The sequence below is a fragment of the Gobio gobio genome (assembly GCF_949357685.1).
Source record: "Gobio gobio genome assembly, chromosome: 21".
NCBI classification, from domain to species: domain Eukaryota; kingdom Metazoa; phylum Chordata; class Actinopteri; order Cypriniformes; family Gobionidae; genus Gobio; species Gobio gobio.
In genome coordinates, this window is record NC_137117.1 from 1,816,985 (window position 1) to 1,832,916 (window position 15,932).

General features: G+C 40.3%; 1 protein-coding gene across 1 annotated transcript in view; it reads left to right on the forward strand.

Annotated features, from left to right (window-relative positions):
- The first annotated feature begins 1,013 nt into the window (after positions 1-1,013).
- LOC307117636 (erythroid membrane-associated protein-like) overlaps positions 1,014-15,932 on the forward strand; it is an 18,048-nt gene continuing 3,129 nt past the window's right edge. Inside the window, exons 1-4 of the mRNA XM_079802607.1 lie at positions 1,014-1,281; positions 5,283-5,585; positions 9,225-9,316; positions 15,781-15,922. Coding sequence (XP_079658733.1) covers positions 1,248-1,281; positions 5,283-5,585; positions 9,225-9,316; positions 15,781-15,922 — 571 coding nt within the window. The 5' untranslated portion in view covers positions 1,014-1,247. The remainder of the gene's footprint in view (positions 1,282-5,282; positions 5,586-9,224; positions 9,317-15,780; positions 15,923-15,932) is intronic.

Sequence of the window (15,932 nt, forward strand, 5' to 3'; positions counted from 1 at the left end):
CAGGTTTGCCCATCCCTGCCATAGAGTAGCCAAAACATCCCCCTAAAGTCATATCAGGAACCTTGAACTGCAGCACAATCATAACCAAAAGAGGACATTTCAGGAGTGTCCCTAATGTTATATAAAGGTTCATATAAAGGATTTTCGACACCTTTAGAGGAACTTTTATCCCCTCCTCCGTGTGTATAACTCGGACATAAGGCCTGAGCAGTACACAAGTGTCCACCAGGGGTGGCTATTCAGCAAAAAATAACAGTAGTGTACACTGAAACTAGCCTCTCTAGAATCTCAGCATAGCCTGGATGCCAGCCGAATTTAGCCCCGCCCACAAAATGTTTTGCTCGGGCAATTCGGTCTGGACTCGCTCCATAGAGGAGGAATTATGCCCGAACAGAAACTGTTCGGACCAATGAAATTGTCAGGGCGGGCTTTAGACGATGATGGACAGATGATCAACAGTAACGTAATCATCCACGTCATCGAAGGCTCTTGGGTTGAATTTGCTCTTATCCTAAACGGAGAACTTGTTCGTATATGCGTTCACCTTCACTATTTCTCTCAGAAACGATGATCGTGTTGGTAAGTACTCTGTGTATCCTTAAATTATTTTATTACTGGCAAAGATCGTTTACACTCATGTTTTTCTTGTAACGTTACTTAATCATGCGTGCGTGCAGACAGGGTTTCCAAGTGTTTTTGCAATGTCGCGCACAATTGCTACTCAAAACGTTTGGTTGGCAAAATATGTTATTTTGGCAAGGTTGCCTGCTAAAATTCGCATTCCTGGGTTTATATAATCACATAATTGGGGTCGCTTCAACCCGCGGACATGGAGAAAAACACGGCCTTGGTAACACAGTGCAGTTGAGTTCTGTTGACATTTGACAACTAACGTTACGTGTCGCTCCGTTGCTCTGATTGGTTGTGGGTCTATCCAATTGAGGTCTTTCCTGGCTCGGTTGAAACACGCCCCATAATCAAAGCTCAATGGAGCGGTACCAGACTCAAATTCTGACTAGAATTGAGTATGGCCACGCCAGGCTAATCTCAGCATGCATTGATTTCAGCTTTTGCAAATGTCAAAACAATCCATTGAACTTAACGTGTCTCTAAGCTGCAGGCATCCTGTTCAGGCCCTGTTGTGGTTTGCATGATTCAAAGGCTCTGATGACGAAGTGTCAGAGAACAGAAACTCACTTTAGCTGGAGCTGGACTGTTACTGTCACAGAAGAAGACCAGACGGAAAGATGAGCACTTACCGCCTGTTTCTACACATTTTTGGTGAGTTATTTCATTCTTTCATCAGATATTGTTTAAGGAAGATCTGGCGTAGAGTAGAGCATTTATCTTGTCTGAAAATGTAACTGTTAAAATAATAGAGAATAATATAATATAATCTGTTTTTGTTTTAATCATGGCTTTACATTTTCAAGAGAATCTGAAAGTGTCTTCCTGTATCCATTCAACTGTCTTTCCCATAAACAAATGAGATTTCCTAAATATCTCAAATGTTTTCCTCAATAGTGAAGAGACTGAATGAACTTTTGCTTCTCAAGCGTTTCTCCTGAGGAAAAACTTCCAGATATATCTCAACAATGTGCTCATATGTGCAGTCTGAAGCCACGAGATCTTAATATGAACTTAATGAAAAAAAAATTTGTAATCTGAGCTGATATTCACATTTATTTTATAGCTCAAGACTCGTACTGTATGAAAACTATCGTCTAATTTGTGTCTGTTTTTTATTACCAAAGGTTGTTGCAATGTCATAAACTAAGATGCTGAATTTAATAAGCTTTTAAAACTGTCATATTTTTGTTTTGTTTTCATATTTTTGACTTTATCTAATAAGGAAAATAATAAAAATAATTTTCTCTTATAATTATGACTTGGCATGTCATATTTATGACTTTTTTATCTAATAATGACGACTTTTAAAATCATATTTTAACATTTTATCTTATAATTATGACTTAGTATGTCATATATATATATATACACACACACACACACAGTGCATCCGGGAAAGTAGGGTACAACGGGCCACACCTTAAGAATAATATGCTTTTCACTACTCCTATAGTGTATGATATGCAGAAAAATATATATGTTTGTATTGAAAATTTATGGAGCAACAGATTTTGTGTAAAAATAAATCATAAAAGTGGTTTATTTTATTAAAAAATCTTAAAAATGTATGGGGTGTCGAGGGGTAAACGGCTCACCAGCATGGGGCAAAAGGCACACAGTATTGATACAAATACTTTCGCTAAAATAATATGTTTTTAATAATGTTAATACGTGTTGAAAACCATCACTTTAGCAAACAATTTTCTGTTTATTTTGATGAATAAAATAATTATAAATAAATAATTAATTTTTGATCAATAAATTATGCTGTCATTAAAATATGTTAATATAGAAATATATCTGAAAAATATAGAAACATAGACATTTTAATCATTTAAAAAAGTAAAGATTCTAAAAGCATTGAAGGAGATCCAATAATAATTTGATATAGATTTACAGTAGTTGCAATACATTATATTTTATTATATGATATGATTAATATCACATTTTTAAATATGATGGTTTCATTGTAAATATGGTGATTATCTCTAAGGTGGACACCCAACTTAATATATGATACTTACATTTTGAATCTAAGCATGTTAAAGTCAGCGGCTGTTTATTATCATGTTAAATATGGTGCCTTTTACCCCAAATACCATACTTTACATATTCTTCCGTTATTGAAAAACTGTTGCTTTAATTACCTAGAACAAAACTGACAAACATTAAAAAGACCTTTGTTTCAAAACATATTCAATAATTTAAGTGATTCTTATTTGTTACTTAAATCTACAACATTTTTAAAAACATCAAATGAGCGCAGAATCAACTTTGCTCTGCTCGAGATCGCGTCAAATCAGACACATTTCCATGAGCATCTTGAAAAGCGGATGTTTTGGAAAGTGCTGAGGCAAGTTTTTGTGCCGTCTTGTGGTTTAGAGGAAAATAAAATCAAAGAAGCCTTTAGCCCCGTTGTATTCACAGCGCTTCACTTTTACCACAGTTTGTTGTGTTACAGCGGTAAAACTTTACAATACGGGTGCATTAATATGCATTTATTCATGCTTAACTAATGCACAGATAATCATGAGTTAATGTATGACTCATGAAGAACTAAACCATTATTAATGATCACATGATCACTGCAATGAACATTCAATATGATTAATAGATTAAATAATATATGAATTGCTATTAATTAAATGTTTCATGTATTAATTCCCTAATAACATATTATATTAACTAATAATGTAAATTCATATATTAACTACCACAATGGGTAAATTTGTCGATTTGGTCGATTTGCAAAGGTATCATTATGTTATGACTTTACTTGTTGAGGACTGTTAACTAATTGTTAAATTATATGTCATTGTGGTTATGAGTTTTGAATTAATTTTGTATTAGTTAATAGTCATGTGCCTCAACAAGTAAAGTCATAACATAATGAAACCTTTGCAAATCGTTAGCTAATGATTAATTAAAGCAGACAACTAGAAGTTGAAATGCATGGCTTTGACCTATTGTGATAATTGATTAATTGACACTATTATTTAAAGGGTTAGTTCACCCAAAACTGTAAATTGTGTCATTAATGACTGAGCCTCATGTGGTTGGACACCCGTCAGACCTCCGTTCATCTTCAGACACAAATGAAGATATTTTAGTGTAAATCTGATGCTCTGAAAGGCCTCCATTGGCTCAACTTTACACTCTCAAGACCCTTAAAAGACACTAAAGACTAAAGTTACAAAGTCCATCTCACTACAGCGGCTCTACAATAACTTTATGAATCGGCGACAATAGTTTTTGTGCGCAAAAAAACCCTAAATAACGACTTATATAGTGATGACGATTTCAAAACAAAGCATCATGAAGCTTCGAAGCGTTATGAATCAGTGAGTCGAATGATTATTTGGATCGCGTGTCAAACCGCCAAACTGCTGAAATTTGGCGATTCAAACCGCTGAATCGACTCACTGATTCATAACGCTCTGAACCGCTGAATCGACTCACTGATTCATAACGCTCTGAACCGCTGAATCGACTCACTGATTCATAACGCTCTGAACCACTCACTGATTCATAACGCTCTGAACCGCTGAATCGACTCACTGATTCATAACGCTCTGAACCGCTGAATCGACTCGCTGATTCATAACGCTCTGAACCGCTGAATCGACTCACTGATTCATAACGCTTCGAAGCTTCATGAGGCCGTGTTTTGAAATCGTCATCACTATGTAAGTCGTTATTTAGGGTTTTTTTGCGCACAAAAACTATTGTTGCCGATTAATAAAGTTATTGTAGAGCCGCTGTAGTGAGATGGACTTTGTAACTTTAGTCTTTAGTGTCTTTTAAGGGTCTTGAGAGTGTAAAGTTGAGCCAATGGAGGCCTTTCAGAGCATCAGCTTTACACTAAAATATCTTCATTTGTGTCTGAAGATGAACGGAGGTCTGACGGGTGTCCAACCACATGAGGCTCAGTCATTAATGACACAATTTACATTTTTGGGTGAACTAACCCTTTAATATAATATGTGATTAGGGAATTAATACAATATGACACATTTAACTATTTAATGATTAGTTAATCTATTAATCATATAGATTGTTCATTAGTTACTGATGCAGTGATCATTAATAAATGGGTTAGTTATTCATGAGTCATACATTAACTACATTTATTACAGCCTGTACGATTGGAAAAAAAAGATATTTGAAAATTAACAAAGACATTTGCTTTATTGACTCAACCCACTCTTTCTTACCACGAGGGCCATTTGGAATTTCCAAAGACAAAAGACAGTCTTCACAATGTGTGTCGCAGCTTTAGTCTCCCCCAATTCTGCGGTTTCCAGTCTTAACCTGAGCTTCACCTCTATAGAGCAGTTTTTTGACAATCTCCACCTACCTGACTTTACTTAGAAAAGCTGTGGAAACTGATTGCCTCAATTTTCAAGATGTTACCGAGCCCGACCCGAACCCGAACCCGAACATCATTTAAGCTCATTTTAATGATGTGTCGGGTCTGGTATCCATCCTCTAGTGTGTGTGTGTATGTGTGTATGTGTTTAAAACCTACTTTTGGAACTTATATGTGTAAAGAACTTTATTTTACAAGAGTGTGTGTCTATATAGAATATCGAGATCAAATTAAGGTTTCCTTTTTATTTATTATGTTTTGTCCTCTTTTATTATCTTTCCAGCTGTTCTTCTCATATGTGATGGGATGTTCTCCGCACCATCACCATCTTCTGCAGAGAGGATTTCTATTGAAATATCAAGCACATCCGACTCGAACATTACTGTGAATAAAGAAGAATCAGCAACAGTTGGAGATGTCACAGAGCTTCCATATGATCATGATGGGCCAAATAAGAGCCATAAAGATCCAGGCATTTCAGTCATCAAATCTGACACAAAGTCCACCAAAGTGACCCCTTCGGCCGCCCGTCCCAAGAGCAGCATGTACAACGCCAAGCAGAATCCTCCTCCTGAGAGGAAAAACGGTGGGAGGAAGCATCATGATATTAAAAGTTTGAAGGTTTTTGAAATCTAGCCATTGTTAGGTGGTCATTATGGGCAATGAGGCTGATTACTGTAGTATTTATTAGACTGAATGCCTCTTATTTTTACATATGACGTTCTGTTGTGCATTTGTGCTTCAGAGTCTGAGCGCCAAACCAGCTCAAGATTGTGGTTTAAAGGGAGACTTTTTGTTCACATGCAAAACATATAATAACTTTCAGAAATATTCCCCCATTTTAAAACGGTCGATGTCAATTTTATTTATATAACTTTTATATAGGCTATAGTGTAGGGGTAAGATGCATGGCATCAAGTTTTGACGCAAATCAACCGGCGGTTCAAATCCGCCTTTTGCCGAACTCGCTCTACTCCCTTTTCCCATCACATATCAGATCGGAAAGGCATTTATTTTCAATAAAAATGAAGAAAATATTAGAAAAGTGGAAATAAAGTGTCTAACGTGTGTTTAATTATAAGTGTTTATCGTTAGGGATAGGTGAACAGACATGTGCTGATTTAGAGACGATAAAAGTGAGTGGGTCCAATATCATTGATCTTAAAACAATGGTTCCGACGCCCATGCCCAGTTTTATATCATTAAAGGGTTAGTTCACCCAAAAATGTAAATTGTGTCATTAATGACTGAGCCTCATGTGGTTGGACACCCGTCAGACCTCCGTTCATCTTCAGACACAAATGAAGATATTTTAGTGTAAATCTGATGCTCTGAAAGGCCTCCATTGGCTCAACTTTACACTCTCAAGACCCTTAAAAGACACTAAAGACTAAAGTTACAAAGTCCATCTCACTACAGCGGCTCTACAATAACTTTATGAAGACGAGAATAGTTTTTGTGCGCAAAAAACCCCTAAATAACGACTTACATAGTGATGACGATTTCAAAACACAGCATCATGAAGCTTCGAAGCGTTATGAATCAGTGAGTCGAATGATGATTCGGATCGCGTGTCAAACCGCCAAACTGCTGAAATTTGGCGATCCAAACCGCTGAATCGACTCACTGATTCATAACGCTCCAAACCGCTGAATCGACTCACTGATTCATAACGCTTCAAACTGCTGAATCGACTCGCTGATTCATAACGCTTCAAACTGCTGAATCGACTCGCTGATTCATAACGCTTCGAAGCTTCATGATGCCGTGTTTTGAAATCGTCATCACTATGTAAGTCGTTATTTAGGGTTTTTTTGCGCACAAAAACTATTGTCGCCGATTCATAAAGTTATTGTAGAGCCGCTGTAGTGAGATGGACTTTGTAACTTTAGTCTTTAGTGTCTTTTAAGGGTCTTGAGAGTGTAAAGTTGAGCCAATGGAGGCCTTTCAGTGCATCAGATTTACACTAAAATATCTTCATTTGTGTCTGAAGATGAACGGAGGTCTGACGGGTGTCCAACCACATGAGGCTCAGTCATTAATGACAGAATTTACATTTTTGGGTGAACTAACCCTTTAATCTTGTTAACAAAAAATCTTAGAAAATCCTCACACATAATCTTTGATACACCACAGACAGGTTCTTTTATTAGAGCTTCAGAAATGACTCGCTCTGAGCTGAAGCTTTGACATCAAACAGATGAACGTCGACACATTCGTCCACATTTACACATATGGAATATCTTTTTTTTTTAAATACATTTCTGAAAGAAGTCTGTTCGGCTCACCAGGGCTGCATTTAAAAAAAAACAATAAATACTTTTTTGAAATATTATTATAATTCAAAAGAACTGTTTTCTATGTGAATATAAAGTAAAGTGTAATTTATTCCTGTGATCAAAGCTGAATTTATCATCATTACTCCAGTCTTAAGTGTCACATGATCCTTCAGAAATCATTCTGATATGAGGATATGCTGCTCAATTTTGATAAATTATTATTGGTACTCAATTATTTAAATATTATTATTATTAGTACAATGTCATCAATTTTACCATATCGGCCATTTTGAATGATGTGCTAAAATGCTGTATTTTATGAACACATGAACGGATTGTTACGAAACTTTGTATGGGTCATCAGCATGATGCCCTGAAGGAGCCTGAGAAGTTTTGAAACAGCGCCACCTAGTGGAGAATCTTTTTTCAAACGCTTATAACTTTGGGTGTGCTTGACTTATTTTCCCGAGAGTCATCTCCTTAGACTCCTGAATCGTTGCTGAGTCCAACGATACCAGACTTGTCAGGTTTCGGTGTTTGTGCAGTGTTGCAATTTAGCGATTTAAAAACATTAGCTGATATCTTCGAAACCGCTAGTCCAATCGAGACAAAACCAGCATCAGAAGTTTGGAAACATATGTCGATAGCTAAACGCTAATGGCCAAATGTCAAAATATTGATAGTAGGGGGGAGGAAAATCCAATCAAAGTCATACTTTTTTTACGTGTTTTTGCATATAAATGTCTATAACTCCCAAACGAAACGAGATATTTGCACCAAAATCGACACACACATGTATGGGCTCACTCCGAGGACACATAAAAAACAATGGTGGGATTGAGCCTCTTGGTGGCGCTATAATAGAACAAAACATGAAATTCCCATAGACTGCAATGCATTTTTCAGCCTTTTTGTCTAAAATCATCTTAAAATGTGTTGAATTGCTCATTGCTGCAGTTGATCTGACATTCCCAGCCATTTTGGCATGTCTTGTCTTCTTCTTTGCGCTTCGCCCCGGTAATGGCTGCTATATTTAATAATGGTTCTTATTATCAATGTTGAAAACAGTTGTGCTGCTTCATCTTTTTGTGAAAATCATGATTTTTTTTTTCAAGATTCTTCGATAATTAGAAAGTTCAAAAGAACAGAAATTATTTGAAATGGAAAGTTTTTGTAACATTATAAATGTTGTTTGCTTTCCACCTAAATCTGAATCAGCACAACTGTTTTCAACACTTATAATAATCATAAATGTATATTGAGCATCAAATCCTCATATCAGAATGATTTCTGAAGGATAATGTGACACTGAAGACTGGAGTAATGATGATAAATTCAGCTTTGATCAATTACACTTTACTATATATTCACATTATTAGCAGTTATTTTAAACGATAATAATATTTCACAATTTTTACTGTATTTTTTAATCAAATAAATGCAGTCTTGGTGAGTAAATCAGTATCAATGAGTCATATTCTGTGTTTAAAAATTTGTGGTAAAGTCTGTCAAATTCTATTTTTTCATCAATTTAAGTACTGAACTTCTATATTTAAAACCCTAAGAATTACTCCTTTACAAAAAATGTGTAAATGTAAATGTATAGTAACTAAACCGTACAGGGCATCTCTAACAGTGAGAAAATGGCAGCTCTGCAAGTGTTGAAGTGTGAGTGGGCGTGACACACTTACCACAACAGCAAAATCTCTCTCTCTCTCTCTCTCTCTCTCTCTCTCTCTCTCTCTCTCTCTCTCTCTCTCTCTCTCTCTCTCTCTCTCTCTCTCGTACAGCGGAGGTGAGCTTGATTCTGCCATGCAGAAGATACCAAACACATCCTCTCTTCCTGTCTGAATCTTTACTGTGACACGTTTAATCTGCTTCCACATTAAAACAATGTCCCATTATAAACCAGAAACCATAGCAACAGATCTTCATGTTTTTGACAGATATCATCCAGTTGTTCTCCCTCCTCTTCTTCATCCTGATTGTTCTCCTGCTTGGCATTTTGTATTTTCTGAACATGACCCTGACAGAAAGGGTAAGAATTTCTGTTATTTGTATTTTGTACAATTTGGATTTGTTACAAACCCAAATGAGCATCAACTTCTAATGTAGTGTCCTAATTAAATATCATAAGAAAAGTTAAAATCTTTTTGCCATTAATAGTGGAATTGAGTTAATTTATTAACATTTTTAAAATGAATATTATTATTAATATTATTACTACTTGCATCAAAGAGGGTCACACTACTTTTTGCAGTGAATTTTTACTTTTTTTAATTTATTTATTTATTTGTATTAATTGAATATATATTGTATTGTTAAGTGATAATTTTGGACCCTGATTCAGTTTAAAGGTGCATTATGTCCACTAGAGGTCGCCTATTCAAAACAAAGGTGTAGTTTGATGATGCCACGTTTGAGCGCAGAATCTTGGGACATGTGGTCTTCACCTCACAGCCGGTGGGAAAGAATCGGGATAGGACTCGGGCAGAAATCATGTTGATGGATGTGATTGTTAACGTTACTGTAGTCTGAAGCAGACAAGGAGCTGAGCAAGGCCGCTGGTGCGATTGTTAATAAGAAGAGCGCAACACACGCCTCGCAGACTTTTATTATGCCACAGTCGCCGGCGCCACTTCCTGCTCCTCCGCTCATAAGTGTGAGGTAACGCAGCTCTGTTGATCATATTAGACACATCTGAGTGTGTTGATGATGTTATGACGTTACTCTGCATTCTCTCGGCGGCTATGACACTTGTTCACACTGCAGTGAGAGTAAAGTGTTTCTGCAAAATGAATCAATTGACAGGCGACTCCCTCACACGGCCCGGTTCCTTGGTTAAAATAGCAATTTTCTCACAATTTACAAATAGTTGGAAACATTGTAAGTACTCAACTGAACAAAATATATAACACTGGTTTTTGGATATTTTACTGAAAAGTCGTGGCAGGGGCAGTCGTGGCCTAATGGTTAGAGATTCTGACTTATAACCGGAAGGTTGCGGGTTCGAGTCTCAGGTCTGGCAGGAATTGTTAGTGGGGGGAGTGAATAACCAGCACCCTCCTCCACCCTCAATACCACGACTGAGGTGAGACCCTTGAGCAAGGCACCGAACCCCCAACTGCTCCCCGGGCACCGCAGCAATATGGCTGCCCACTGCCCCGGTTGTGTGTTCACGGTGTGTGTGTGTTCACTACTGTGTGTGCGCACTTGGATGGGTTAAATGCAGAGCACAAATTCCAAGTATGGGTCACCATACTTGGCCACATGTCACTTCCCTTCAAAATGTTTTACGTAGTGCACCTTTAATTTGGCTTTTTAGTACTAAATAACATGTTATACACTGGCGATCAAATGTTTTGAATAACTCAGATGTTTAATGTGTTCGATAGAAGTCTCTTCTGCTCACCAAAGCTGCATTTATTTCATATTAAATACAGTATAAATTGTGATATATTACAATTTAAAATAACTCTTTTTTTATGTGAATATATATTCAAATGTAATTTATTTCTGTGATCAAAGCTGAAATTTCAGCATCATTACTCAGTCATATTTTTGTGGAAACCACTATTTATTTTGAATATATATATATATATATATATATATATATATATATATATATATATATATATATATATATATATATATATATATATATATATATATATATATATATATATATATATTTTTTTTTTTTTTTTTTTTTTTTTTTTTTTTATTCCAAGTCATTTTAATCAGTGTTATTCACTTCACCTGTCAGTGGTCATAATGTTCCCATTCAGTCGGTCACTCTCGATGCCACATCGATGACTAACAAATAGGAATCTCGCTAGAGAGGCCAATCTACTTTGAGTGTAACTAAAACGAGCCAATGCACATTGGCATGCAATGATTGCAGCAGCTGCTCTGCCTCACAGCGCGGGTATAAAATGAGAAGCAAGTGTTGCAAGAACAAGTCTACTCTTCTAGGAAGAACCTTTCATCTTCAGTGTTGGTGTCACAGCACGGCAGCGGGTCGATTGCTGGTCCTTGGGGTAGATTGGGGGGAACCTAGAGTTTCATTCAGGGCTCCAGCTGAGGATCAGATGTCAATTGCTGCATCGGAGAGAGGGCTGTTGTGCTCTGTAAATGAGGATGATGCTGAGTCCACTGTAATGGTGTGTGCTTTGCTGAATCAGATTCAGAGTTAACAGCCATGCTTTCCCGGGTCTTTCCCGGATGTGCATGGAAAACTTGGCAGTATGGAGGTATATTGGTGTCAAAATATGGAACGCCAATTTCTGCATGAAAAGTTTTCTCCTCTCTTACTACCCTCGACGGTGGGATGGCTATGCCACTGGCCGGCCACCTCCACCCTGCATGCAAGGCCTCTTAATGCACAAGGGTAGTTCTGAGCCAGGGTTGTGCTGTGCATGTTGACTGACCGTGAAGTCATTGGTGATTGTAACGAGGTATGTAGGTTCAGGGAAGAAGGAGGCGGGAACCGGCGAACAATAAACAACAAACTTTAATCAAACAAACAACCAAAGTGAAAGTAAAAGCGGCAGCCCCTCACGGACGACTGCCGCGCACATACATAAACAAAACGTAAACAAAATATAAATCATAATCCAGGCCTGGCCATCTCTCGTCCTTCACTGTCGTCGCTCCTCCTTTATACTCCCGTCACTCCTCCGTGAGACACGAGGCCGATGCGGCACGCAGCTGGCGCTCATCATCATAATGACCGCGGCCTCGTCCCGCTCTCACGGTCCCTCAGCCTTGCTGCTCGCCACATACCCCCAACGCCCTTCGCAGGCCGGGGTACTCCCAAGCCTGCGCTCTACTCATTGCCTCATTGCTCTACTCTTGCCTTGCAGAGGTGCAAGTGGTCGTCAAAGTATGCTTTCTCAATGCTCCCATCTCACAAGGTGGCCTTTTCGGCAACACTGTCGAGAACTGGGCCCAGCAGTTCTCCACTGTCGGTAGCTGACTGAGGCAATCAAGAGCTTCCCCCAAAGGACCATCAGAGCCATCAGAGCCATCAGTACCATCAGAGTCCCTCGTGAGCCACCCCTCAGTCTGCTCATTGCCAAAGGCATCACCCCCTGCAAAAAAAAGGGAGACGACGCCACCCGTTTCTGCTGCTGTTTAAGCGGTCAGTGAAACATCACCCCTGAGACGGGAGACCCAGAGATGGGCGGGGCTGCTCTTCCCTGGAGGAGGGACGGGCAGAGAATCTTTTGAGTCAAATTTCTGTTCTGCCGCCAGTGATACCCAAATTCTAATTTAAAAAAAAGAGCAGTTCTTCTATCTCTGAGTCCCAAGAAGGTTTGGGGGTCGAGCATAGTACGGACCAGGGATCAGTTATGTGAACACAGGGACCTGGTGCTCAGCCAACTCAGCCAGTTAGGTCTTCGGGTCAACTGGGAAAAGGTCAAACTCTCTCCTGTGCAGCGGATCGCTTTTCTCAGCATGGAGTTGGATTCTGTCAAACATACAGCATGCTTCACAGAGGAACATGCTCTGTTGATGCTGAACTGCTTGAATACGTTCAAAACACAGTTTTTCAGAGGCTCCTGGGGCATATGGCAGCCACAGCGGCAGTAACACTGCTTGGCTTGCTTCATAGGAGACCACTTTAGCACTGGCTTCAAGGCCGAGTCAAGAGATGGGCGTGGCAGCGTGGCACTCACTGGGTGAGTATCACACTGGCCTTCAGCCTGTGGTCGGACCCCTTGTTTCTTCGGGCAGGAGTACCTATATAACAGGTGTCCAGGCATGCTGTTGTGTTCACAGATGCCTCCGCCATGGGCTAGGGGAGCCATGTAACACGGACATGCAGTGTCAAGGGTTTGGACAGGCCCTCAACTGCATTGGAACATCAACTGCCTCGAGTTGCTAGCAGTAAATCTTGCACTGATCCACCTCAAGAAGCCGCTACAAGGCAAAGCTGTATTGATCCATATGGACAACACTGCGGCCGTTGCGTACATCAACCAACAAGGTGGTCAATGCTCCTGTCGCATGTTGCCCGCTAGCTCATCCTCTGGAGTCAGAAGCATCTGAGGTCACTTTGGGCCATTCATGTCCTCGGTGTGCTCAACCGTGTAGTCAACGAGCTCTCATGAGCTGCGCTCCCGTGAGAGTGGTGACTCCACCCCCAGGCGGTTCAGCTGAACTGGAGACAGTTCGGAGAGGTGCAGGTCGACCTGTTTGCCTCTCCAGAAACGTCTCACTACCAGTTGTTTTACTCCCTGCCCAAGGGAACACTTGGCACGGATGCACTGGCACACAGCTGCCCCCAGGACCTTTGCAAAAATGTGTTTCCCCAGTGAGCCTACTTGCACAGACCCTGTGCAAAGTCAGAGAGAATGAGGAGCAGGTCTTGCTAGTTGCACCCTACTGGCCCAACCGGACCTCATTCCCAGAACTGATGCTCCTCGCGACAGCCTCCCTGGTAGATTCCTCTGAAGAAGTATCTTCTTTCTCAGAGATGGGGCACCCTGTGGCAACCGCGTCCAGATCTCTGGATTCCATGTCTAGTCCCTGGATGGGACGCGGAGGTTCTAGGTGACTTACCCCAAGAGGTAGTTAACACCATCACTTCGGCACAAGCAACGTCTATGAGTTCTTGCTCTCTATGACCTCTTGCTCTTATATTTAGAGCAGTCCAGAATGCCCATTTGAGCCTTTGCTGTCAGCAGAATTAAAGATTCTGTCTATGAATGACTGGGGGACAACAGCAACCCAGTCACGAAGTAGTAGGCCACATAAAATCACAGAGCGGGGTCAGCGCATACTGAGGTGCATAGTGCGCAGAAGTCGCCAACTTTAGTCAATAGCTACAGACTTCCAAACTTCGTATGGCCTTCAGATGAGCTCAAGAACAGTGTGTAGAGCTTCATGGAATAGGTTTCCATGGCTGAGCAGCTCATCCAAGCCTTAGATCACCAAGTGCAATGCACAGTGTGGGATGCAGTGGTGTAAAATGGTAAATGGACTGCATTTATATAGCGCTTTCAACAGACCTATGGCCATCCAAAGCGCTTTACACATTGCCTCACATTCACCCATTCATACACCGATGGCGGTGTCAGCCATGCAAGGTGCCATCCAGCTCATCAGGAGCAGCTGGGTCTTGCTCATGGACACCTCGACACTTGGTCAGCTGTAACCGGGAATTGAACCACCAACCTTCCGGTTTGTAGACAACCTACATGAACCACTGAGCCACTGCCGCCCCAAAAAGCAAGCCGCCACCACTTGATTCTAGAGCAGTGGAGACATGTTCTCTGGAGTGACCAATCACGCTTCTCTGTCTGGCAATCCCATGGACGAGTCTGGGTTTGGCGGTTGCCAGGAGAACGGGACTTGCCTGACTGCATTGTGCCAAGTGTAAAATTTGGTGGAGGGGGGAATATGGGGTGGGGTTGTTTTTCAGGGGTTGGGCTTGGCCCCTTAGTTCCAGTGAAAGGATTAATGTTTCAGCATACCAAGACATTTTGGACAATTTCATGCTCCCAACTTTGTAGGAATTGTTTGAGGATGGCCCCTTGCTGGTACAACATGACTGACCAGTGCACAAAACATCAGTCCATAAAGACATGGATGAGCGAGTTTGGTGTGGAGGAACTTCACTCTCCTGACCTCAACCCGATAGAACACCTTTGGGATGAATTAGAGTGGAGACTGCGAGCCAGGCCTTCTCATCCAACATCAGTGCCTGACCTCACAAAAATTCCCCAAAACACACTCCTAAACCTTGTGAAAAGCCTTCCCAGAAGATGTTGAAGCTGTTATAGCTGCAAAGGGTGGGCCAACTCCATATTAAACCCTACGGATTAAGAATGGAATGTCATTAAAGTTCATGTGCATGTAAAGGCAGGCATCCCAAAACTTTTGGCAGTATAGTGTATGTAACCCTCATTCCCTGAAGGAGGGAACGAAGATGCCATGTCCCATCGCCACAACTGCTGGACCTCGGTGGGCGGCCGGGTCACCGGCTCAGCTCCTCAGCGAAAACCGAATGTGCAAACCACCTGCTGCTCATTTTATACCCGCGCTGTGAGGCAGAGCAGCCGCTGCAATCATTGCATGCCAATGTGCATTAGCTCGTTTTAGTTACACTCGAAGTAGATTGGCCTCTCTAGCGAGATTTCTTTTTGTCAGTCATTGATGTGGTGCCTCCATTCCCTCCTTCAGGGAACGAGGGTTACATGCATAACTGAGACGTTATGCCTGATTGGTGTATATTTATATAATGTATATTATATATAAATATAAAAACATTTTCTTAAATAAATACATGCATGTGTGTGCCTTTACAGATAATTATACACAGTAAACACACATATTATGTAAACAAACTTTTGTTTTGGGTGCGATTAATCGATTTAACAGCACTAACTTAAACTATAAATGATTAACATATTTAACAGTCCTCTCTCTCTCTCTCTCTCTCTCTCTCTCTCTCTCTCTCTCTCTCTCTCTCTCTCTCTCTCTCTCCTGCTGTAGATGAACTCATCCCTGTACAGTCGTCCACATACCAAGAACCGGACTGAGATAAGGATTGACTATGATGTGAACTCTCTGCATAGAGCTCTGATTGAACTGAAGAAAACTCAAGACACACTAAAGGAAAGACTCAATCAAACTGGTATGTGAAT